General features: G+C 35.9%; 2 protein-coding genes across 7 annotated transcripts in view; one reads left to right on the forward strand and one right to left on the reverse strand.

Annotated features, from left to right (window-relative positions):
• Positions 1 to 25,699, forward strand: part of RFX3 (regulatory factor X3) — a 219,661-nt gene that overhangs the window by 52,227 nt on the left and 141,735 nt on the right. For both annotated transcript variants that reach the window (XM_069090794.1, XM_069090793.1), the window contains exon 3: positions 18,091 to 18,188. In XM_069090794.1, the coding sequence (XP_068946895.1) occupies positions 18,091 to 18,188 (98 nt within the window). The remainder of the gene's footprint in view (positions 1 to 18,090; positions 18,189 to 25,699) is intronic.
• The window catches only part of LOC138163248 (large ribosomal subunit protein uL30-like), a 110,927-nt gene that overhangs the window by 48,726 nt on the left and 36,502 nt on the right, over positions 1 to 25,699 (reverse strand). The window contains exon 2 of one of the 5 annotated variants that reach the window (XM_069090796.1): positions 12,858 to 13,760. The exons of 2 other annotated variants lie outside the window; for them this stretch is intronic. In XM_069090796.1, coding sequence (XP_068946897.1) covers positions 13,123 to 13,665 — 543 coding nt within the window. In that variant the 5' untranslated portion in view covers positions 13,666 to 13,760 and the 3' untranslated portion in view covers positions 12,858 to 13,122. Of the gene's footprint in view, positions 1 to 12,857; positions 13,768 to 21,223; positions 23,782 to 25,699 lie in introns of those variants that run through there. 2 more of the 5 variants (XM_069090795.1, XR_011168856.1) reach the window with 2 other exon arrangements.

Here is a 25,699-nt window from a genome sequence, read left to right on the forward strand (position 1 = left end):
TGAAAAACTGACTATATTTCCCTCCATCCTATTCCATCCCCCACTTGTTCTATACTCTACTTTGATCCTGTCCCTTTTCAAAAGTGTGTGCTTCCAGCTTCCCTCCACCCCAACCTTCCCTCCCTTCCATCATCCCCCTTTTCATCCCCTTTCCCCCTACTCTCCTATAGGGTGAGATACCCTATTTAGTGTGTTTGTCATTCCCTCCCTAAGCCAAATTCGATGAGAGTAAAGTTGACTCATTCCCTTTTGCCTTCCTATCCTTCCCCTCCATTGTAAGTTTTCCCTTTCCTCTTCTATATGAAATAATATACCTCATTCTGTCTCTCCCCATCTCTTCTCATGATATTCTTCTCACCTCTCAATTTCACCTTTTAAGTATCATCCCTTCCTATTCAATTGGTCCTGTGCCCTCTGTTTATGTATACCTGTACACATATATACACACACTCACATATGTATTTATATGCCCATATACCCTCCTATACAGACATATGTATGTGTATACACATATATACATATATATATATATACACATGTGTGTGTATATATATATATATATATACATTTCTATTCCCTTCAACTATTCTCATAATGAGAAAAGTTTCATCAGTTACAATTATCATTTTTCCATGTAGGAATATAAATAGTTTAACTTTGGTAAGTTCTTTATGATTTCTTTTCCCTGTTTACCTTTTCATGCTTCTCTTGCTTCTTGTATCGGAATGTCAAATTTTCTATTCAACTCTGGTTTTTTCATCATGAATGATTGAAAGTCCTCTATTCCACTGAATGACCATATTTTCCCCTGAAACATGATACTCAGTTTTGCTGGGTAGGTGATTCTTGGTTTTAATCCCAGCTCCTTTGACCTCCGGAATATCATATTCCAAGCCCTTCTATCCTTTAGTGTAGAAGCTGCCAGATCCTGTGTTATCCTGATTGTGTTTCCACAATATTCAAATTGTTTCTTCCTGGCTGCTTGTAGTATTTTCTCCTTGATCTGGAAACTCTGAAACCTGTCTATGATATTCCTAGGAGTTTTCTTTTTGGAATATTTTTCAGGAGGTGATCAGTGGATTCTTTCAACCTCTATTTTACCCTTTGGTTCTAAAACATCAGGGCAGTTTTCCTTGAGAATTTCTTGAAGAATGACTTCTAGGTTCTTTTTTTGACCATGGCTTTCAGGTAGTCCAATAATTTTTAAATTATCTCTCCTGGATCTATTTTCCAGGCCAGTGGTTTTTCCAATGAGATATTTCACACTGCCTTCTATTTTTTCATTTGTTTGGATCTGTTTAATAGCATCTTGATTTCTCACAAAATCACTACCCTCTATTTGCTTTGGTCTAATTTTGAAGCAATGATTCTCTTCAGTGAACTTTTGAGATTCTTTTTCCATCTGGCAAATTCGGCTTTTTAAGACATTCTTCTCCTCATTGGCTTTTTGAGCCTCTTTTGCCATTTGAGTTAATCTATTTTTAAGTTGTTATTTTCTTCAGTCAGGTTGTTGACTCTCATTTCATAATTTTCTTGCATCATTCTCATTTCTCTTCCCAATTTTTCCTCCACTTCTCTTATTTGGTTTTCAAAATCCTTATTAAGCTCCTCGATGGCCTGTAACCAACTCATATTTTTCTTGGAAGCTTTGGTGCAGGAGTTCTGACTTCATTGCCTTCCTCCTTTTCCATGCTTTGATATTTTTTGTCCCCAAAATAGGAGTGTAAAGTCTGATTGCTGAGCTTGCTTTGCTTCCTTTGCTTGTTTATGTTGCCCCTCAATTACTTGACTTTTGAGCTTTTTGCCACAGTAGAACTCTGCCACCAGAAAGGGGAGTTTTCTCCCAATCTCTGGAGTATTCTCAGCTGCCATAGCTATTAGTTGGCTGCCCTCTCTGAAGCCTCCACACACTCTGTCATGCACCGCAGGACCTCCACCCTAGACATTGTTCCAGATCCACGCAGGTTAAAGCAAGAGCGATTACCCCTCTGACTGGTTGCTTGGTCTCCCTACAATCTATAGGACAGGAGCTCTGAATCAGCCATGTGGGAGTATCTACACAGCCATGCACCCTCAGCCACTTTTCACCCTGGGGGCAAAGGCCAGACCACACTCCTGAACTCCCTGTTCCTGAAAAGTCTACACTGACCTCTCACTTAATCTTTGGTATCTGTGGGTTGATAATTATGGAAACTGCCACAGCTGCTGGTGATCTGAAGCCCCCTCCAGCAGGTGCCTGGTTGTGGCTCCCCTGAGGCTAAAACCTCTGGCTCACACAGGGCTGGGCTCGGCTCCCAGAGCACTTCGCTGGCCCCTTCCTGCCAGCCTGCCAGGCTGTCTTCAGTGGGAGGTTAGCTTCTCTCATTTTGTGGGTTCTTTGGCTCCAAAGTTTATTTAGAGTCATTTTTTACATGAATTGGAGGAGGTGGAAGCAGGAGCCGCACAGAAGTCCTCTTTCTACTACACCATCTTGGTTCCAAGGGGGTCTACTTTTTATTCTTTCAAAAAGGGATCTTTCATAATCTGAGAACACATCTGTAATAGCAGTGAGCAAATTTTCCTCCTAAAATAATGTGTATATAGCTTTAAAGGAATGAGAGAATCTTAATTCAGTATTTTTTCAGTTAAAAAGGGAATTTGATAATTTTGTTTTCATTACATTGACAATTATTATACTTTTGTTTTGCTCTACTTTTAAAAATGATCTATTTCTAGCAAAAAAAAAAAACCAGCAACAACAACAAACCAAACAAATTTGAGGTATAGATGTATAGTATTTATATCCTTACATAATAACATCAAACTCTTTCACCCCACTATTTAAGCCTAGTGACACTGGAAGAAAAACAGCAAATTTTCTCTTTGTGAAAAACAACAACAGCAAGGTAATGGTAAAAAAAATAGTTATTTACATAGCCAGTGAAGCATATAATATGTTGAACATCGTTTAACAATTACATTCTGAATTAAATGTATTGTATATGTAGGGAGTAGGAATGAATATACTTGAATAAAGATAGATGAATTCCATTTTTATTACCAGGCACCCTTTATACACACAGTGTTTATATATACCCACACATATGTATATGTACATATATATATCCATATACATGTATATATAACTTGGTGTTTACATGTATATGTAAATATATACATAAACACTAAGTTTATAAATTATTTACATCTATATGAATCAATTGATATAACTGAAGTTTGCTTCTACCAACAGTGAACTCTAAAGGGGAGAGGGAATAATCAATTGAGTGTCTACTGTGTGCCAGAAACTATACTAAATGCTTCCCAAATATGATCTGATTTGATTCTCACAATGACCCTGTGAGGTGGGTATTATTATTATTAACTCCATTTAACAGTTGAAGAAACTGTAGCAACCAGCAGTTAAGTGAAGAAAGAATACCTAAATTCTGTGGCAAAGGGTCACATAGTTACTAGTAGTCTTTGTCTAGATTTGAACTTAGATCTTCCTCACTCTAGGACCAATGCTCTATCTTCTGTGCCACATGGCTGCCTCAGTGCCTGTGTACATCTATTCAATTATTGTTTTGGTTAATTGTTCAGTTAATGCTTGGGACTATCATAATTGTCACAAAACCAGCCATATGAACATGGGATCTTCAAGGAGTTCTTTGCATCTTACAGAGGAATGAGACTGTTCATTTTGATAATTATTTCATCTAAAGTAATGTTAATGCCTCAAAAGAGACTTGACTTTTTGTTGGTTGCACCTTTCTCATGGTAGCACCATATTAAGATTACCAAATTTAGAAATGGAAAGGACTAAGAAATTGTTTTATTTTATTTTTTCATTATACAAATGGGAACACTAAGGGCTGGAATGTTTAGGCACACAAGCAAACATACCATAGATAGTAAATAGAACACAATTTTGAAATCCAGGTCTTCTGATTCTAAACCAGTACATGGTGGTGGTGGTGTTTTTTTGTAGGACAATGTGTATTTGGATCATTATCAAATAATAAGGTAGAAGAATTGAAGATTTAGAACTAAGGACTTTAGATGTTAACCTCGTTCCTTTTTAGAAAATGAGATAACTAAAGTTAAGTAATTTGTCCAAAGTCACATATAGGTAATAAGTAGCAAAGTCAGAATTTAAACCTGGGTTCTCTGAAGCTTTCAAACTCAACCCCTTTCCACTGCACCAAGCTGACACAACCAATCAACAGATGTTTCTTAAGGACCATCTATATGCCAGTCACTGAAAGAAACAACTTTTGCCCTCAAAGTGCTACTGGGAGCGGCAGTATGTTATGTGTGTGTGTGTGTGTGTGTGTGTGTGTGTGTGTGTGTGTGTGTGTATATATGTATATATATATAATGTGTGTATATGTATATATACAAATGATATAAACAAAATGAGTACAAGATAGCTGTAAGAGAGAAGATAGTAGGGACAGGTATCAGAAAAATGCTTCATGTAGAAGTTGTTGCTTGAGCTGACTCTTGAAGGAATTAAGAAATGGGGCTAGGTGAAGTTGGAGAGGGTGTGCATTCCAAATGTGGTATTTGGCCATATCCTTTGTAGGTATGGGGATGGGAGATGTAGTGAGATATATAAGAAACAGAAAAGAAATCAGTTAACCTTTACCATAGAGTATAGAAACAAGAATAATGTAAAACAGGGCTGGAAAGCCAGTAGGGGCAGTTTGTGAAGGGCTTTAAAAACAAAATATAAGAATTTGTAGCTTAGGTGGGGTGAGGGTAGGGGTGACATGGTCACATAATCTTTAGCACTTTCCTTTTTGTGTACTTCACTTTTTCCCTTCTAGATAATCCTTCAATCAAGTGCTTTCATATTCCCCCAGCACTGAAATATACCACTTTTACCTGCCTTCCTGAGTTAGTGCCCCATGCACCAAAATTAGCCCTTACCATTTACCATCAAAACGTTCCTTAAGTTCTCTGATCACACCTATCTCTGAAGGAAGAAACCCTTTCCCACTAAGAACACAATATTTACTCCTACTAGAAACATTTGTCTAATTAAGGGTCAGAATTGTTTTTCCAAACAAATGAATTTTTAATACTAGAGACATATGGGGGCGGTCAGGTGGCTCACCGAATAAGAGCACCGGCTCCAGTGTCGGGATGACCTGGGGATCGAATCCGGGCTCCGACACTTAGCACCACACCCAGAAATCACTGGCCATGTAACCTTGAGCAAGTTACTTAACCCCAATTGCCCCCCCCAAAAAATTGTAATACTAGAGATGTAGGCAAAGAGTAAAACCAAGAATTTAACAAATTCAAGAAGCCTACTATGTGCAAACCTCTGTGCTAAGAACTAAAGATACAAAGACAAAAATGACACAGTCTCTACCTTTAAAAAGCTTGCCTTCTACTGAGAACTAGAAGAAATTTTTTGGCATGAGGATTTTGTCATCACCGTTCAAAATCACATCACAAAGGTAACTTGTTCTACTTATGTGGAAGAACAAAGCTCATGGCTATGTTAGTAACTAATTAGTTCTGCTGTGACAAAATTCATAGAGACTTGGAAAAAGATCAATTAAAGAAATGAATTTTCTGTTCTTAATTTTAATGAGACCATTTGCCTAAGCTACATGACTAAATTTGGTTTCATTTTCAGATCTATCTCTTGTACCATTTAGTCATATTTCTTAGAAAATGGATATTTGAGGTTATATGACTGTGTGAATATTGAAAGGTAGATTTTTTTTAAAAAGATAATAAACTTTTCCATGATCTTTAATTCAAATATGTTTACCTGTAATCATTATCCTTTCCCCTCAAAATTCCTTTTTCTTGTTTAAGTTGTTCAGTGTGATCAATGCAAATGTATACCTCATCATTATCAAATATCACCCTTTCTAGTCTAATTTGTCCCTTTCTAATCCAATTTTTCTGTAGTTTCCCTCTCCAAACTTAATTTCTTGCCTTCAGAATTTTTTTTAAATGATTATGTAATCTTCCATCTCAGCTACTGTAAGTTGCTTTTAGTTGTATTTCTCCTAAGTTCTCACTCAAGTCCCTAAATTAAGTTCTTTTCAGGATTTCTTTTCTTTTTTATATACTTTAACTGTATATTCAATTCAAGCATAAATCTGTTTTTATTCCTCTGAATTGGTATCAAAACAAGAATAATTTCATTCTTTTGTGTTAGAGAAAGAAGACATTTTCTTAATGTTAATAAAGACCAAAAAGAAATAAGAAAGTGCTTTCTTCTAATCAGAAGGGCAATTCAAAATTATTTATTATTTTACACAATTAATACAAGTATTTTAAACATTTATTCTCTTTATCTGAAAAAAAAACCCACAAACATACTTTACAATAATTTCCATTTGAATAAGGGAATTTCGAGGTATAAAATTGCCTTATTAGTTATTTCTTCTGTGCCTTTCTTTCCATTTTCCTTTTGTCCATTCATCTCCATGTCTTTATATTATATTTTTCCTTTATTCAACCATAATCGTTGTATATTGGTTCTGATTTCTCATGGTTCTGATTTATTCTTCAAATTATTTTATGTAAAAAGGCAATATTCATAATTTCTTCAGTATGATCATTTTAACTATATAGTTTTTAAAACTCACCCTCTTCTCAAGCAATTAGCTAACCTTAAATTACTTGCTACTTGTATTTTAAGTCTTTGCTAGCAGGAATTCTATACTTCTAGCAAATGGAACATTTTACTTTGAAACTGCTATGCAGTGTTTTAGTAAAAAGAAAAACTTTTTAACTTCCCCAGCACCTTAAGATTCTTGGGTTTGGATAGGAAAGATAATGACAATTGATGGAATGGAAATTCTTGAGTGTATATGGGGTGAGGGAAGCAATTAAATGGAAAGGCTGATGATAAATCCTACAATGCACAGGAGGAATGCATAAGTGCTGCCTACCCTCTTCTTCCAATTGAGAATATCCTTAAAATACAGTCACATGGTGTGACTACCTCTGAAATCAGCCAGATAACACTTGGATCTCTGTGTCTGCTCTTGTAAACCTTCCATTGAACATTTACCAACCTATTATGACAAAAATTTAGATTCACTTCCCAAATTCATTTAATAAAATGAGTTATTGTTAAAATGTAGGTGATAAATTAACAGTTTAATTTAAAAATTGCCCTTATTAGCCATACACTTCTGAAATTATCTCTTCCATCTAATTCAACTAAAGAAAATTTAGATAACTAATGAAGATTGGATTCTTGGAGAATGACCGTGATTGTGTTTTTCATTTCATTTTGAAAGCATTGTAGAAATGTAAATCTACTTAAAGTAGGTACTCTGAATGACTGCTTCATTAACATCACAACTTATTCCTGACTTGTCTATCTAATCAGTTCTATTAGATTACTGTGCTTTTGAAATTATATAATTCTGTATTTAATACTATTGTTACTGGCTAGTTTAATTCTAACATTTCCAAAACATTACCTCTCCAACCACAGTCAACCATTTTGGAAGTGTTAAAATGGGATTTAGGAGTGAGAGTATGGATAGACTGGTACATTTTCCTAAAGTTGATACCATACTTAGTCTAATTATACAAGAACTCTGTCCCTAGCAATGTTCCATCAGTTTCCTCCTCTGTAAAAGGACAGGGTTGGGCTAGAATGATCTTTTAGAAAGCCTCATTAACTCTAGATCCTATGAGCATGCAATCTATTACCACTATTGTTAAAATTAAATGTATATCCTAATTGTGTGTGAAAGACAAGAGATAAGCCAAATTGATGTATCTTAGACATTTAGTAAACTAGTTCCTGTCATCTTGATAGTTATTCACTGTAAATACATATGATTGGTACTAGATAAGTTCATTTCTCAACTTCTTGGCTATACCCTGGCATTTCAGGTAATCAGGTATTTATAGTTTAATCCTTCCTGGAAATATTAGGGAAGAGTGCTCAATGCTTTATTACTTTATCCTCCAGAAGTTATTTAATAGAATATGAGACTTAAATGTTATTCAAGCTATCCTTTGACAGTAACACTGCATGCCCCAGCCATCATTTTTTAATAATATCATTGATAAAACCAAACTTTAAAGATGCAAAACCCTACTGTGCCATCATTTATCATTTATAACATTGTTCTCATGGAACTAATTGCTCAATATACAATAATATCATTTTTTCATAGATCCAATTAATGCCTATATTAATAATAGGACTTATTTATATTGTTAATCATGTGCTGTACAGTTGCAGCTTTAGGCTTATAAAAAATATAGCTACCCAATTTATATATACAATTGATTAGATCAATGAAAGTGATAAGTTTCTTTGTCACAGAGTAGTATAAACAGCACAGTGCAGTAGAAAAGGATTGAAGATGGATTTGGAGCCAGAAGCATTAGACTTCAATGCCAGCTCTGCCATTTGATTGTGACCTTGAACAAATCTCTTTATGTTGAGGACCTTCAGGTCCCACATCTTTAAAGTGATGTGTTTGGGCTACATCTCTAAAATCTTTCTACCTCTAAATCTGTGATCCTATGATATTTTTAGTAAACCCTAAAGGCCCTCTTAAATATACTTTTTTAAGCAATTGGGATTAAGTAACTTGCCTAAGGTAACACGGCCAGTTATTTTGTGTGGGTGTTAAGTATCTGAGGCTGGAACCAATCCCAGGTTCTCCTGACTTTGGGGCTGGCACTCTTACTGTGCCACCTAGCCACCCCTCTCTTAAATATTTTGGTCATAAAATTCTCTCAAATACAGTATTGGATAATTTTCAATAGAGCAGTTTAAAAAAATATATTTTGTATCAACCAGATAGCTGATGAGAATACCAGAATGATACAGGCAGTAAAAGTCTTTACATAATAAATAAATCTTCACAAAGAGAATTGTTTTTAACTGAGAGATGAGCTGAGCATTATAAATGATTTCATTTACTATTAAAGATTATTTATATTTTGAAATGTGTTATTCATGTTATTTTCTCTTGAAAAACATCCAAAATAACATGAATATATTAGTTCTCTAAATATATTAATCTCCTCTGTAGAAATAAGTTGTTTCACTATAATATATGATTTATTTTGTTATGCTTTCCTTGTATAAATAATAAAAATTTACTAAAACTTAACAAAACAAGCACTATTGTTTGTAATAGTAGCTTTGAATACAATTAAGAAGTGCTTCCACTAATTTAAAATATACATTAGTGAGACCAAGATCAAGTGTTTCATTAATTTATCAGGTATATAATAATTTCTCGTCAGGATCACTGTGGGGGGCGTTCTGGTTTAGGTATGAATTGGACTAGATGCCTGACTGAGGTCCATTACAAATCTGAGATTCTGTAGTTGAGGGCAATATATATCATACACATTTGCTTCTGATGGGATAGAATCTCCTTTTTCATTGGGCAGTACAGAAAAGTAGATAACTAATAGAACTGAGATTCATCAAGGATAGACTTTATCCCTGACAATATCTTTGATATATTGAGTGACTGACCTTAAGTAAAGTAGATCAAGTTGGATTTTAGCTTGACACATGTAGTCCTGTTTTCTTTGGTGGTTAATTACACAGACAGAAGGGAATCATCTATCCTAAGTACTTCTCTTACTTTCTCCCTTTTCTATTTTATCATTTAAAAACAATTCCTCAAGCAGAGAAAAAAAAGAGGTAAAAAAAAACAAACAAACAAAAAAATCAAGTATATCAATTCTCTTGTTTGCAGCTCTTCAAAAGTATTTGTTTGGTGGAAAAATCACTAGTAATAATCAAAATAGTTTTGGGAGATTAGATTTTCCCTAAACATGTTATTCCTCTTCCTTAAATAATTAGGTGGGGAAGTGAATGAATGGTTCATAGTTTATAGTTTCTATAAGTTTATGGGAAATAGATTCATTAAAAAGGGGAGATGGGTCTAAAGGTTCAAAATGGTGAGATAGTAGCGAAAAGGGTCTACATAGTGCTGGTATCTCCATGCCTTTTAGAAATGTCATCCTGAACATTAATGATTCTAATATAAAAAAGCAATCTATTGAATTACTTTTATACCAGATGATGAGGGTGTAAATATTTGTCTAGAAAATATATGCAGCAAAGAATAATTAACATAAGAACATCAGCTAATGATATATGAACAATTTTGAATCATAGCAAAATGACTTGCTTGCAAGTACAGATGAAATAAAAATGCAATGTTGCTTTATAATTACTCCACTGGCCTTTGTTGATTCATAAAAGCACATTTGAAACTTGATTTCCAGTCAAATCAACACATGTAATTTTGGAAAATGACTTGAGTTTATTGTCAAATATAAAAGCCAGAGTCACTCTGGGTGTAATAAACACTTTAGATGACTTCTCTCTTGCTCTGTGGGAAAAAATGCTCTTATTTGTCTATAATTGTTAAGTTGTAATTAGTTCATTCATTGAGTAATTTTGAGTGACTACATGTTCATGCATGTGCCAGGAATTTGGGGGGGATACAAAATAAGAATCATACCTTGACCTCAAATAGCTAAGGATCATTTTGGAAAGACAAAACATACACATCTCTTTCTTTTCTCTCTCTCTTTCTCTGTCTCTCTCTCTCCATCTGTCTGTCTCTTTCGCTCTCTGTCTGTCTCTGTCTCTCCATCTCACCATTATCTTAAATGCATATTTTTTAATAGTCTCCTTTCCCCCTTAACCCTTATACCAGTTTACCCATGGCCCACTACTACCAAATTATTTGATATGATGCTCCCCCTTCCAAAGAAATCATATTAGGCAATGTCTCTTCATTATTTCTTTATTTTAAGTCATGTCAAGGCTATGTGTACTTGACAGCAATAAAGTAATGTTCTTTAGAAACTATTCTTTATTCAGATTTTTTTTCACCAATTCGAAAGCATTGTATTCCCTTCTTTCTCCTGCTCCGACAATTAGTCTGAATTAGTAGATATAACTGTTCCTTAAATTCCTTGTGTTATTCCCATTATAGTTCTTGATGACCTGGCAACATATGCTACCATTTCTTCACCCAGTATACTTCAAAAAATGTCTCATATATACATTAGAGCTAAAAATCTCACTGCTTGAAGGACAGAAGTACACACTGGTAATCCAAGCAGATTTAGTAAGGATTTTGTCAATGCAGCAAGGTGTCTTGTCAGTGTTTCTTTTTATTCTTTCCTTTTAGCAATCATTTATCTAGCATATTTTCAGCTAACTCTTGGGGAACATGCAATGGGGATTTTCACCTGAAATATAATAAGAATTAGAATATTTGTTCCAATCCTTGAGGAAATTACAGTCTACCATCCTTTATTTCTCCTTTTCTCAGTCAAATTTCTTTTTTTTAAAAATCTACACCTATTTTCTCTGAATCCTGTCTTTCTCTCTTCTATGTGCTCTGCAATATGGCTTCCAATTTCATCTTTCAAGTGAAGCAACTCTCTCCAAAGTTACCATTGATCTCTTAAATCCCACATCTAATAGGCTCTTCTCAATCCTCATCCTTCTTATTCTCCCTGCAGCTTTTGGCACTGTTGACTTATGCTGTCTTCTTCACTCTCTGGGTTTTTATGACAGCATTCTCTTTCTTGATTCTCTTCCTACATGTCACTCCTTATTTGTCTCCTTTGATGGATCATGATTCCTGCCCCTCTAAGTGTGGGTGTCCCCAAAGACTCCATCACGGACCTACTTCTCTTCTGCCTTTGTACTTTCTCATTTAGTGATCTCCTAAGCTCCCAGTTATTCAGTTATTTATCTCAGTGCAGATGACTCCTAGATCTATATATCTAGTTCTAGTCTCTTTCCTGAATGCCACATCACCAACTGACTATTTTACATTTTGAGCAGGATTTCTTAGATGTATCTCACATTCAGCATATCCAAAACTGAACTCATTATCTGAATTTCTCCATTTCTATTGAGGACACCATTATCCTTCCATTTCCCCAAGCTTACAACCTCAATGTCATCCTTTACTATCACATACTATCACTCTCCTCACACATTCAATCTGTTGCCAAATATTGCTGATTCTGTCTCCACATTGTATCTTGTATATGCCACCTTCTCTCCACTCACATGGCCACTATTCTGGTTCAGGTCTTCAGGATCTCTCACTTGGACCATTGCAGCACTTTTCCATCTGTTTTCCCTTCCTCCCTAGTCTATTTTACACTTAGATGGCAAAGTAATATTTACTAATGCTTTAGGTCTTACCATTTCATTCCTTACCTCAGCAAAATCCAGTAGCTCCCTATATACTTCTAGGACCAACTCCTCCAGCCTGTAAAACCATTCAAAACCTGACACTTGCCTGCCTGCATTCTACACTCCATACTTCCTGACAGATTGGTTGTTCTACTCAGATAAAATCCCATCTTCCATTTCTGAGCCTTTATACTCTATGCTGACTTTATACAGGCTATGGGTGCCTATTGGAGTCCTTAATTTCATTTAAAACTCAACTCAATTGCCACCACGTACAGGTAATAGTGTTCTCCCTCCCCAAGTTACCTTGTATTCATTCTGTGTATATTCTATACCTACACATCTAATACATGCTATCTCTTCCATTAGAATATTAATTCCTTGAGGACAGAAACTGTTTTACTTTTTTCTTTGAATCCTAAGCACATGTGCAATGTCTGACATTTACTGCAAACATAATAAATGTGTTTGATTTTTTACTAGTTGATCATCAGGGAAACATTTTGTTTAATTCATATATGAAACTGCTGGAGAACATAAGTATGTTCATGGCGATGGGGTAGAATGTCCATTAATGAGTGTAGTGAGTATTCAAAGCAAAGGAGGGATCACTTTAAGATGGGGAAAAAGAAATAAAATAATAAATTTAAAATTTAAATGGGGGAAAAGAGAAGACTTTTTTTTTCTGTCACAGGTATTTTTATTAACAGACCATTAGAAAAATAATCATGAGGGGCGTCCAGGTAGCACAGCGAGTAAGAGCACCAGCTCCAGTGTCGGGATGACCTGAGGATCACAATTGCTTTTAAAAAAAAAAAAGAAAAATAATCATGGTGTAGAGACCTTTAGTTCATTCTTCTAATAAGCCTGTTGATCTGGTCTTCCCTGTTACCAGCATCTCCACCTTCCACAAAATGTGTAGTCTTTTTCTTCATTCCGCCTCATGGAGAAGATAATTTGAAGGGCCACAGGAAGTTGTTGGCAGCTTTGAAGTGCTTGCCAATAGTGTAGATCTCATGGATCAAGTCCTCCATGCAGATAATTCCATATTTACCAAGAGATTTTGCAATAAGGGCATTATCTGTCAGGGCAATTCTCTGTTTCTTGATCTTGCCATAACCACGTTTGTAAATCAAGTCATTCACAGACTTCAGGTTTGGATAACCCCATGCAATGTATGGTTCTACAATCCTCGGCATGTTAATCGAGGCCTTGTTAAGCCTAACAAAAGTGCCATTGAAGATTTGGCAAAGGTGAAGAAGCTGCAATGCTTTTCGGACCTTTGGGCTAACACCATTGATACCCCCGATTCTGATCACAAAAGCTAACTTGGGTTCAGCAGGTACATAGTAGTTGCCAGCTTTGCGTGCCTTTCTAGCCAGCCAGATTGTACTTCTGTACATCTGTCTGTACTCCTTATGGTAGGCTTTAGCTTTTTCATAGATAACTTTTCTCCGTATTTTACGGAGCTTTTTTATAGCCATCTTCTTCAAACGTTTGGCCTTCAGTATTGCAAAAGCCTTTTTTTTTTTCAGAAGGGATTCTGGAACGGATGGTAGCTTCTTCTTTTCTTCTACGCCTGCCATGATTCCAGCCAGAAAAAGAGCAAGAGAAGACTTTTAGACCATATTTTATTTATTTCATTAAAAATTTCCCAATTACATGTAAAAAATTTACAATCTTTTAAAAAAATTTTGAATTCCAAATTCTATCTCTCTTTTTCTTCAGTTCATCTAAGTCTTGCCAGGCTTTTCTGAAACCATTATGCTCATCATTTCTTCTAACACAATAATATTCCATTACAATTATATACCACAACTTATTTAGGCATTCCTCAGTCCCCTCAATTTTCAATTTTTTGCCACCACAAAAATAGCTGCCATAAATATTTTTTTTTTATAAATAGGTCCTTCTCCATTTTCTTTGATCTCTATGAGATAGAGACGCAGTAGTTATATTGCTGGGTCAAAGGGCATATGCATAGCTCTTGGGTATAGTTCTAAATTCTTCTCCAGAATGGTTAAGCTAGTTGATAACTCCAACAGCAGAGCACGAGTGTCTCAATTTTTCCACATTTTCTCCAGCATTTGTTATTTTCCTTTTCTGTCATGTTAGCTAATCTGTTAGGTATAAGATGGTATCTCAGATTTGTTTTCATTTATAATTCTCTAATCACTAGTGATTTAGAGCATTTTTTCTGTGATTATTGGCTCCACCCCTATAAGTTTATCAAGAAAAGACTTTTCAAAGGAAGTAAATATTAAATCAGGCCCTAAATAAAGTAATGGATATATATTGGTAAACATATTTTAGGCAGAAGGGTTCTTAGGAAGGAAGAGAACCCTAAGAGCAAGGGAAATGAGGCAAGAATAATCAAGCTATATACGTGAGGAATAGTAAGGCTGACCTCAATGTAACAAATTTACCATGTTGACTCTTCAAGGACAATGAATTTCAGATGCTCAGCCAAGTCATTTAGACCCCTCTTCCCCCCAAAAAAATTTAGTATGATTTTGGAAGTGTAGAGGACCCTCAAGTGAAGAAAATCCATCTACCAGTGCAGTTGAGCAATTGTTTTGCAACTTAGAGTTTTAGATAGTTGCCTGAGATCACTGAAAGGTTAAGTGATTTGCCAGGGTCAAATTGCTTGTAGATGTCCAAGCAGCACTTGAACTAGTCATCCTGACTCAGACAACAATTCTTTATCCAGTAGAACACTCTAGCTATGTCTTCATCTCATATGTACTGTGCATTTAATAAGTATTTCTTGTTGCTATTGTTGAAAGACAAAAAAAAAAAAAAGCTTATTCTTAAGCATGGGATCAATATGATGGTGTTGTCTTTTAAACCCATAGCATTTTTTTTAATTCCCCTTTTTCATTTTGAACTTAACAAATGTCACTGAACTTAAACATTTCAATATACAAAGAACAGACAAAGAGGATCTTATGTGGAAACTTGAGTCTCTATTATATACAACCTAGTATTTTTAAAGTGGATATTAAATTTAACATAACACCCTTCTTGTCTGTGTCCCCTCTGAACTTCCTTTGGCTCTCTTCTGAATATTTTTTAAATGTTTAATTTGAGGGGCAGCTAGGTGGCTCATTGAATTGAGCACCAGCCCTAGAGTCAGGAGGACCAGTCCAAATCCGGCCTCAGACACTTAACACTTACTAGCCCTGAGACCTTGGGCAAGTCACTTAACCGAAATAGCCCTGGGCCTTGCTTCCTCCGAAATGCCAAAAAAAAAAAAAAGTGTTCTTGGCTCTCATTTTTTTTTCATCAATACCACTACCCATTCACATCTGCTATTCTCTACCTCCAAATAAAATCCTTCTCTTGTAACAAAGTGGGCAAAAAACAAATCACACACTGGGCATGTCTGAAAATGTATTTCATATTCTGCATCTACATAGTCCAACATCTCTGACAAAAGACAGATAGCATACTTCATCAATCTTCTGGAGTCATGGTTGGTCATTTTATTGATCACAGTTTTTAATTTTTTTCCTTTATAATGTTGTGGTTACTAAATAACAAGTTCTTTTGGTTCTGCTCACTTCACCCTACCTCAGTTCATATTCTCTGAATCCATCTGCTCCTTTCATCATTTTTTTTTTTTGCTTTTTGGAGGGCAATTGGGGCTAAGTGACTTGCCCAAGGTCACATGGCTAGTTTTTTTGTGTTCAGTGTCTGAGTCCAGATTTGAACTCACGTCCTCCTGACTCCAGGGTCAGTGCTCTATTCCCTACTCCACCTAGCCGCCCCTCTTTCATCATTTCTTAAAGCATAATGATATTCTATTACTGTCATATACAGTAGTGTAATTTATTCAGCTATTCCCCAACTGACAGACATCCAGTCACTTTAATTTCAGTCCTTTGCTACAAACATTTTTGTATAAATCAGTCCTTTTCCTCTATATTTCAGTCATTGGGGGAGGGGTATAATATGCCTAGCAATAATGTCTCTGAAGCAAAGGGTATACACAAGTTAGTGATTTAGGGAGTATGTTTTCAAATTTCTATTCAGAATGGTTGAACCAATAGTGCCTTGGTGTGTGCCTATAGCCCTTTCCACAAATATCAGTTTTCTTTTTTGAAATACTTGCCAATCTGATAAGTATGAGGTATATTTTAATTTACATTTCTCTTGTTATTAGTGATCTGGAATATTTTTATGTAGTTATTGCCAGCTTATGTAACTTTAAAAAAAACACTTCCTACTTGTAATTTGACTACTTATCTTTTCTAAAATGGCTTTTGTTCTTAAATATTTCTATCAATTCTGTTTATATTTTGTCTGTCAGACCAATATCAAAGAATTTTCCAGAAAAGATGTTTTTCTCAGTTAATTTTTTCTTCTAGTTCTAACTGCATTAATTTTGCATAGCAAAAGCATATGTCTTTAATATTCTTCATTAAAGAATAAATTTTTATGTTTCAGAAAAATGCATAGATATCTGAGCTATAGCTTATCATTTTATTTTAATGGTTGTATAATCAGATCGAAGAGCTTCCAACATCTCTAAAGATAACTTTTTCAAGAAAAAAGGCAAGTTAGCACATGAGATAGATGCTTTATGGAATATTTTCAGAAGGATACCATAAACATCCACACAGTATGACAGACAACATGGTCAACACCTGTATTACTGAGAGGTGTAGGACATATAAAATCTCACTTATGATTGTTAATTGATTACAAAAACCATTTGACTTGATAAGGGAAAAATACAAAAATCTTCAAAGATGTCCTCCAACAAGTTTATTTTCATATATTTATATATAAAGTCAAACAATGAACCCATTTTCTGATTGTATCTGATTCTTTATGCAATCTATGATAATTTTTGTCTTATTATAGCAAAGAATTTATATCAAAAGTTTTTCAGTGGTCTGTTTCATTTGTACAAAAAATGTTTTTTGCTACTTAAAAGTCTGGCAGTTTTATTTTGAGGGAAGTGCTACAGTGCTCTTTGTGGGTTCATTAATACTTGTCAGTGAAGTGGAGAAGCTTTTGGTTTGACGATGATCTGTACAACCTTCAATTTTTTTTTCAACTTTGCCAGTACCATTGGGCACTTATGCTAATTAAGATGATTTGCATAGTTTATGCAGCCTAAGTGGGACCTGAGAATTGTTAGAGCATTCCATGTTTTGCTTCCTTTAACTGTATAAGGTTAATATTATTTTCATCAAACTATCTCTTGTAACATAACTTACAGTGCTCACAGTTCAGATGGTAGCCAACTAAATGCCTTTCTCAGACACCCAAGGCCCTTGGAGATTGTAGTCAAGGCAGCATGGATTGGACTGTGGTTATCTGTGGGCACTTCATGGTCTACTGTCAAAAAATGGCATACTCTAATTTAGAAAATCAATAATTTAAGATCATTATAGGTTTGTGTGATCATTCTGTGTGGTTTCCTTTCAGTGATGATGCTAATTAGCACCCATGAATACCAGCAATTGAAATAAAGCCTTGCATATTATTTGCCAGTTAGTTATACTGGCAAGAATCCTTTTTTTCCTAAGTGATGTTGATAGTACATATGTATTATATAGCTTTATATGTATGTCTGAAATTCAGATTTTTTTTAGTTTATTGAAGTGATAATGAGCATCTTAAGAAATGCATTCAATTGAAGTCACTAATATGAACCTTTCAGAGTTGTAAACCTAAACATTTTAAAGTGTGTGGATTTATGTATAACAGAATTCATATGCCTTAATTTAAACACTCTGCTACATCCAGAATTAACAAGAACTTAAATTTAGATTACTGTCTATCTAATGGTTTATTTTTTTAATGACAAGACTGTGTCTTACAGCAACTATTAGAGCAGACTTAATGGTATACATCCATATCCACAATGCACAATGTTCCTTGTATGTATTTTTCAGGTACAGCAAGTGCAGACTGTGCAGCAGGTACAGCATGTCTACCCAGCTCAGGTGCAGTATGTGGAGGGAAGTGATACAGTCTACACAAATGGAGCAATGTAAGTAAATTAGGAACTTTGAAAGTCAATTTGGTGGGAAATTCCTAGGTGGGTGTAAGTGGGGAAGGGGGGAGGCAACATGGATTCAGATAAGCTAATACCAAATGTATACAAAGTAAATTTGAAGTAATTTGAGGGGAGAGGAAGTTGTGGGGGATTGCTAATAACTGAGGACATCAGGAAAGGACCTTAGGTAGGAGGAAGCACTTGGTCTAAGTCTTGAAGGGCAAGAACTAGGAATAGATGTGTGAAAGAGATTGTACAAAAGTACAAAGTCTGGAAATTCGGGAGTTTAGCAAACAGACCTCTTAGAACTTAATGTATAGGCTAGCAATGTGAAATAAGTCTAGAAAGACAAATTGGAGCCAGGTTGGAAAGGAATTCATATGCCAAAAAGAGACATTTTAATTTTTATCCTAGAGGCAATGAGGATCACTTAAGCTTCTTGAAGAATTTATTTCATATATATATGTGTGTGTGTGTGTGTGTGTGTGTGTGTGTATGAAATAAATAAATATAGGGTAAAGAAAGATTGAGAAGAGAGAATACAAGCAAAATAGGAGACCTAGAAAGGTTTCATGTAGACCAGAGGTGTCAACTTCAGGCTGCAACAACCAAACCAAATTAACTTATAAATGGGAAATATTCAACACACTCCCCCCAAAAAACATAATACAATAGGACATCAATAACATGACTAATGATTTTCTAAGGCAGTATGCAGTCTGCAGGAATCTTTATGTCTACTTTATGAGTAGCCTTGTTTCTGTTTGAGTTAGATACCACTGATATAGACTTTTTCTCCTAGACCAAACTTTGAAGGAAAGCAGGGATTCAAAGAGTTGAAGTGAGGAATACTTTCCATGCACAAGGAGTAATTTAGTACAAAGGTGCAGAAATGAGAGCTGCAATATTGTGGGTAAAGAATGGAAAGGAGGCTACTGCAATTGGATAGTAGAGTTCAGGAAGATGAGTAATGTAGAGTGAATCTTGAAAGGTAAGTTGGGACCAGGTTACTCCTATGCAAAAGCATGGAAAAGGGAAAATTCAGACCAATTACATAGTATCTGATCTGGAGGCAAAAGAGAAGCATTAACATTTATTAAGAGAGTGAAATGACTAGACCTGCACTTTAGGAAAATTACTTTCTTAGCTGCATGTTAGATGAATTGGAAAGGGGAGAGGCTTGAGTCCTTAAGGTCAATTAAGAAAATGTTGCAGTAGTCCAGTGTAAAGCCAAGCATGAGCAGCTTTCCAGAAGAATTCTACTATAAACAGCTTTTAAGATTCTGATTACATAGTATAGTGAACACTCTATTCAATAACAAATCAGAGCAAAATATTCACAGTAAATCAAGGTACAGCATTCACAATGTTACAACTTATCAGAGATAATCAAAATACAGCATTCACAACAACTTATCACAGAAAATGGACACATAGTTTTCACCACAGTGGTCACACAGTTTTAAACTAAATATAATCATTTATTCAATCAGTCACTTAGTAACTCAATCATTCAATCATCCTTAAGGAGGCTTTTAAGGGTAACAAAATACAATAGTCAAAGTTTTCCACTCGTGGGGCATACTAAGTTACAATATCAGTCACTACTCAGCACTCTCTTAGAGGGTAGTGTAAAATACACAGGCCATCCACCCCTCAGTCACAAATAAGTCAGTACACAGTATCCAAGTAAAGTCTTCTTTCAGCTTGACTCAAGTAGTCTCTCAGATTCCCTGGATCCCCTTCCATGGTCCCAGCTCCTACCTAGATTCATCAAACTGTCACCTGGGTGCAAAGGCAGACAGCTCCCAGTTCCTTGTCCAGCTCTTTGTGCTGTTCCTGCTTCATATTGAAGCTCACAATGTCCAGTCCACCTTAAATCCTTCATAGTCTCTGTTCCCGGGAAGTCAAGGCTTAACAAAACCAAAAACAGGTTCATTCAAAGTACCAGTATCACAGTAATGCTCCCTAGTCTTTGGCAGCTCCCAGGAGAGGCTGGTAGCTCCCCAGCAGAAGCTCCACCTGGTTCCAGAATCAAAATCACTTCACCCAGGTTCCCAAAATCAAAATCATTCTCTCCAGCCTGGGCCTTTCCTCTTCATCTTCCTCAGCAGCATCTGCTTCTGCCTCCATGTAGCTCATCCCAAGTAGTTCTGACTTTCCCAGCCAAGGTCTTTCCTTATATACAGTATTGCTCCTCCCTATTCAGCCCCATCCTATTATATCAGCAACAGGGGTTCTCTGTTCAGCCCCTTCCAGCTACATCAGCAACAGGGGTTCTCTGTTCAGCCCCTTCCAGCTACATCAGCAACAGGAGTTCATACCTTCTGTTTCTCTAACGGAGGCTTAATTTGAAACTAGATGCTAAGTACCTCTCAGCTTAGCAATAAAAAAGAAACTTCAGATTTCATTACTATTACATCCAGGCAAGAGCTAATGAGAGGCTAAACTAGAGTAGTACCCTTGTAAGTGTGAGAAGGGAATGGATGTGAAAAATATTGTGGAAGGAAAAATGACAGGAAGAGATGCAACTAACTGTGCATAGAGATTTGTCTTGGTGAAGAGAAGAGTCCTATCAAAGTATTTTAAGATGAAGAGAAAGGGGAAAGAAAGAGCTCCCAGAGAGTGCTCTCCATTCTCTCAGTGAAGTATGATACTGGAGAGATATTTAGGGTAAGGGAGGATGAGAAGTCAAGAGTCATATTGAGATTATAATCCTCTGTAACTGGAAGGATGATGATACCCTCAGATGCAGTAGGGAAGTTCTGAAGTAGGGAGTGGGGAAACCACAGTGAGTTTGGCTTGGGATGTGTTGAGTTTGACTCAAGATGTGATTGAAATATCCAATAAGCAGTTAATGATGTACAACTGAAGCTAGGGAGAAGGAACCTGGACTAGATACATGGCTTGAGAATCATCTGTATGGAGATAATTAAACCCATGGAAACTAATATCCATAATACACTTTCACCATGTGAAAGAGTATAGAAAAAGAAGAAAATAGATCCATAGTTAGGAGTATGATGTGGGATTTGAAGTAACAAAAGAGACTTAAAAAGAACAGTTAGCCAGGAGCAGAACCAAGAAAAGGCAATGTCATGAAATTCCAGGAAAGAGAGTGTCAAACGCTACAGAGAAATTGAGAAAGATTAGGATGAAGACAAAGTCATCAGATTTGGCAATTAAAAGATCATTGTTCTTTTCAATGTATTGATCGATTTACTGATTGTTTTTCTCTTCTTCCTATTTTTCTTTTTAAAAATATTCTTTATTACATAAATTGGATCTCTAGGAAGGGGATAAGGGAAGAATACTAGGGAAATGCAGGTAGTATAAAAAAGAAATCAATGAAAACTCATTTTTAAAGACATCATTGATAATTTAGGAGATTTCAGTTCACTTGTTTGATGGGGTCAAAAGTCAAATTGTAAAGGGTTTAAAAATTAATGGAAGACAAAGTGGAGGAAAGGGTATGAACAACTTTTTCTAGGAATTTGACAGCAGGGGAAGAGATACAGGATGATAACCAGTAGAGTATTGGCATGGAGGATTATAAGATCTATTTTTTTTAGGATGGTAAAGACTTGGTCAGCAAGGTAGGATGCAATAGATAAGAGAAAATGAAGATTAGAGTGAAAAGGAGATGATACTAAAGATAATTTAATGGAGAAAACAGGAAGAGATGTAACCAGTTATGCATAGAGATTTGTCTTGGTAAAGAGAAGAGCCCTTTCTTCATAGATTAGAGGTAAGCAGGTTAGAATAGGGAATGCTACCAAAGTATTTTAAGATGAAGAGAAAGGGGAAAGAAAGGGCTCCCAAAGAGTGCTCTCCATTCTCTCAGTGAAATATGAACCAAGGACTTCATTTGAGGGGAGTGAGGGGGAGAGACTTGAAAAGAGATTTGAAAGCACCTCTATTATGAATGGGAGAAAGAAATCAATTAGTCCAATCAGTAAACTAGCATTTATGAAACATAACTATGTTCCAGGCATTGTGCTAAGTCCTGGGCATACAAAGAAAGGCAAAAAAAACACTCCCTGCTCTTGAGAGGCTTACAGTCTAGTAGAGAAGACAACATGCAAACAGCCATGTACAAACAAGATAGATTCAGTATAAATTAGTAATAGTGTCAGAGGGAAGGCACTCAGATTAAGGACTCAGAAAGACTTTCAGAAAGTGGGATTTTAGCTGAGACTGGAAGGAAGCTAGAAGGCAGAGATGAGGAAAGAGGGCATTCTAGGCATAGGAGATAGAAAAAATGCTGGGAGTCAGATGGATATGTAAGGAATAGCAAGGAGGCCAGTGTCACAGGATCAAAGAATAGGTGGAGGGGAGTAAGGTATAATAAATCTGGAAAAGTATAAAGGGCCAGGCTACGAAGGACTTTAAAAGCCAGACAAAACATTTTATATTTGATCCTGGAGGTAATAGGGAGGGAAAATAGAGAGTAGTAACAGGATTGTCTTCTGAAATGAAGATCCAGTTGGGATTAGATGACATAAATTTTTAGTGGATCTAGTCAGCTTTGTTTGGGAGCTCATTAGGAGAAACAGAAAAGACAGACAAGGATGGGGTTGAGCATTGATAGAAGAGGGGCAAAGTATTTGAAAGCCAGGGATAGTGTAGAGTTGAATTGATTATTGGATTGAGATTAGGAAGGGTTTGGAGGAAAAAGATAATGAGTTCTGTTTTGAAAATGTTGAGTTTGATGGTATATATGGACCATCCAAGAAGAGATGTCAAGCAATTAATTGGAAATTCAGTACTGGAGCTCAGGAGAAAGATGAGGCTTAGATTTGTAGATTCAGGAGTTATCTGTCTAGAGATGATAATTAAATCCATAGATTCTGATGAGCCCTCTAAGAAGGGAAAGCTTGCAAAGAAAGAATAGGAACCAGGGCAATGTGTTAGGGAACATTTACAGCTCAGGGGTGGGGGATGAATGATGATTCAGCAAAAAATACTAAGAAATGGTTAGACAGCTATGAGAAGAAACAGGAGAGATCAATGTCCTGAATACCCATGCTGGAAGAAAGAAGATAAAGGGAAAAGGGTTAGTCAGTAGTATCACACACCATGAAGATATCAAGAAGGACATGAACTGAAGAAATGACCATTGAGGGGTGGCCAGGTAGCACAGTGAGTAAGAGCACTGGCTCCAGTGTTGAGAACACCTGGAGATCGAATCCCAGGCTCAGACACTTAGCACCCACCCAGAAACACCTGGCCGTGTAACCTTGAGCAAGTTACTTAACCCCAATTGCTTAGGGGCAGCCAGGTGGCTCAGCGAGTAAGAGCACCGGCTCCAGTGTCGGGATGACCTGGATCAAATCCGGGCTCAGATACTCAGCACCACACCCAGAAATAATAACTGGCCGTGTAACCTTGAGCAAGTTACTTAACCCCAATTGCTTTAAAAAAAAAAAAAAGAAAGAAATGACCATTGAATTCAGAATTTAAAAGGATATCAGTAGTCTTAGAAAAGTGGATTTGGTGAAATTGTGGGTGTGAAGGTCATTCACAAGGGATCCAGGAGTTGAGTGGGTTGTAAGGAAGTAGAAACAAGTAGAGATGATTTCCTTGTCTAAGAAAGGTACAATCAATATAAATTATAGCTTCAGGGATAGTTAAAGTCAACTAAAGATTTTTTTTAAAGAAATACATGTTTGTTAGGCAATAGGGGAGGAACTAGTAGATGAAGAAATGAAAATTTTAATATTGGGGGAATGATTGAAGTATCACTTGCCTAGAGGAAATAGTATGGGGGCATAGTCTCTAGTCTCAAACACTAGTCAGTCAGTCAACTAGCACTTATTAAACACCTATTATGTGCTAGGGACTGTGTTAAGTATGTGAGACTACAAAGAAAGGACAAAAATGATCCTTACTCTCAAGGAGTAGACAGTCTAATGAAGGAGATGTCATGCAAACAACTATGTACAAATAAGAGGGGGAAGGAGTCAAGGGCACAAACAAAGGGATTAGTCTTAAACGTCTTCTTTTTCTGAGACTAGAAAAAAGGAAAAGATAATATCAGGTTATTTCTTAGTAAAATGTACCTTTGGTGAGAGTGCTTTTGTGACTTGAGGTGAGAAGAGAAAGTTTTGAACAAACAATATGGGACACTAGTGTGGTATACTGGAAAGATTATTGCATTTATAGTCAAAGGACCTGGACTGAATCCTCCTCCATTACTTATCTTTGTGTGATAAACTTGAGCAGTCAGTCAACAAGTATTCACTAAATACCTACTAAGTCCAGGCAACATGCAAGGTGCTAAGGGGGATACAGGTCCAATAAATGAAAGATTCCATACTCATGATGAGCTTATATTCTAATGAAGGAGAGTGACTACTCTCTGTACTACAGCTTTCTCATCTGTAACATAACAGATTGGACTGTATGATCTCTAATGTTACTTCTAGCTCATAAACCCTTTGAATCTTTAAGGTTCTGTTATATAAATTCCACCTAAATAATTTTAAATTTCTACTCCATCATTCCTAATAAGGAATGTCAAACTTTTAACTTCTTGTAGAACATTAAGAATACTTGGCAGCTTGCTTCCTCACATTTTATATAGCATTTTGAACTTTTGGTCATGCATTATTTTATTTTTCCCTACTCTATTCTTTTATAAAATAAAAATTTTGTTGATATGTTTTGGTTTTGCATAACTTACATCATCATCCTCTTCTCCCTTCTCGAAAATGATCCATTATAACAAAAGATTAAAAGAAAAGAGGGGAAGGGGGAACAGTTCATAAAAACTAAGCAGCACATCATAAAAGGTCAGACATTGTATGCAGTGTCTCACATCTGTCTTCCTTCACCTGTGTAAAAAAAAGTGGGGAAAGGACCTTCTCATATCTCTTCTTTGGGGCCAAGCTGGCTCATAATAATTTTGTGGCATTCACTTTTAGTTGCTTTCTTGTTCTTCTTTCCATTTATATTGTTGTGTTCATTGTGTATTTTGTTCTCCTAGTTCTGCTTACTTCACTTTGCAACAGTTCATATGAGTGTTTCCATGTGTTTCCGTATTCAATCACATTAGCATTTTTTGCAAAACAGTGATATTCCATTGCATTTCTGAATCACAAGCTCTTTAGCCATTTCTCAATCAATGTGCATCTTTTTTGCCAGTTCTTTGTTTCTACAAAAGCTACTATAAATATTTTGGAATACATGAGACCTTTCTTTTGCTATTGATTTTGCGGGGGAGGTGGGGATATAGATTTAGCAATGACATCTTCAGCATACTAAACTTCTAAAGTAAACTTTCAGGTTTAAAATATGCCTTACTATAATTTGTCCTGGGCTACAATGAGGTTCCCCAAGATAAAATTGTGGTTGAGAAAACACTTATCTACCTACTTCCCAATTATTAGTTTTTATTATTTAGCAAGAAAATGTTCTTTTTTTGATACTGTTACCACCCTAACTAATTAAATGCATATGAAAAGTTCCTGTAGAGTTTATCTACCACAATGACAACAGGGACT

The sequence above is a fragment of the Petaurus breviceps genome, unplaced genomic scaffold, assembly GCF_028583685.1.
Source record: "Petaurus breviceps papuanus isolate PSGF00001 unplaced genomic scaffold, PetGlider_PUasm1.0 187, whole genome shotgun sequence".
Classification (NCBI taxonomy): Eukaryota; Metazoa; Chordata; class Mammalia; order Diprotodontia; family Petauridae; genus Petaurus; species Petaurus breviceps.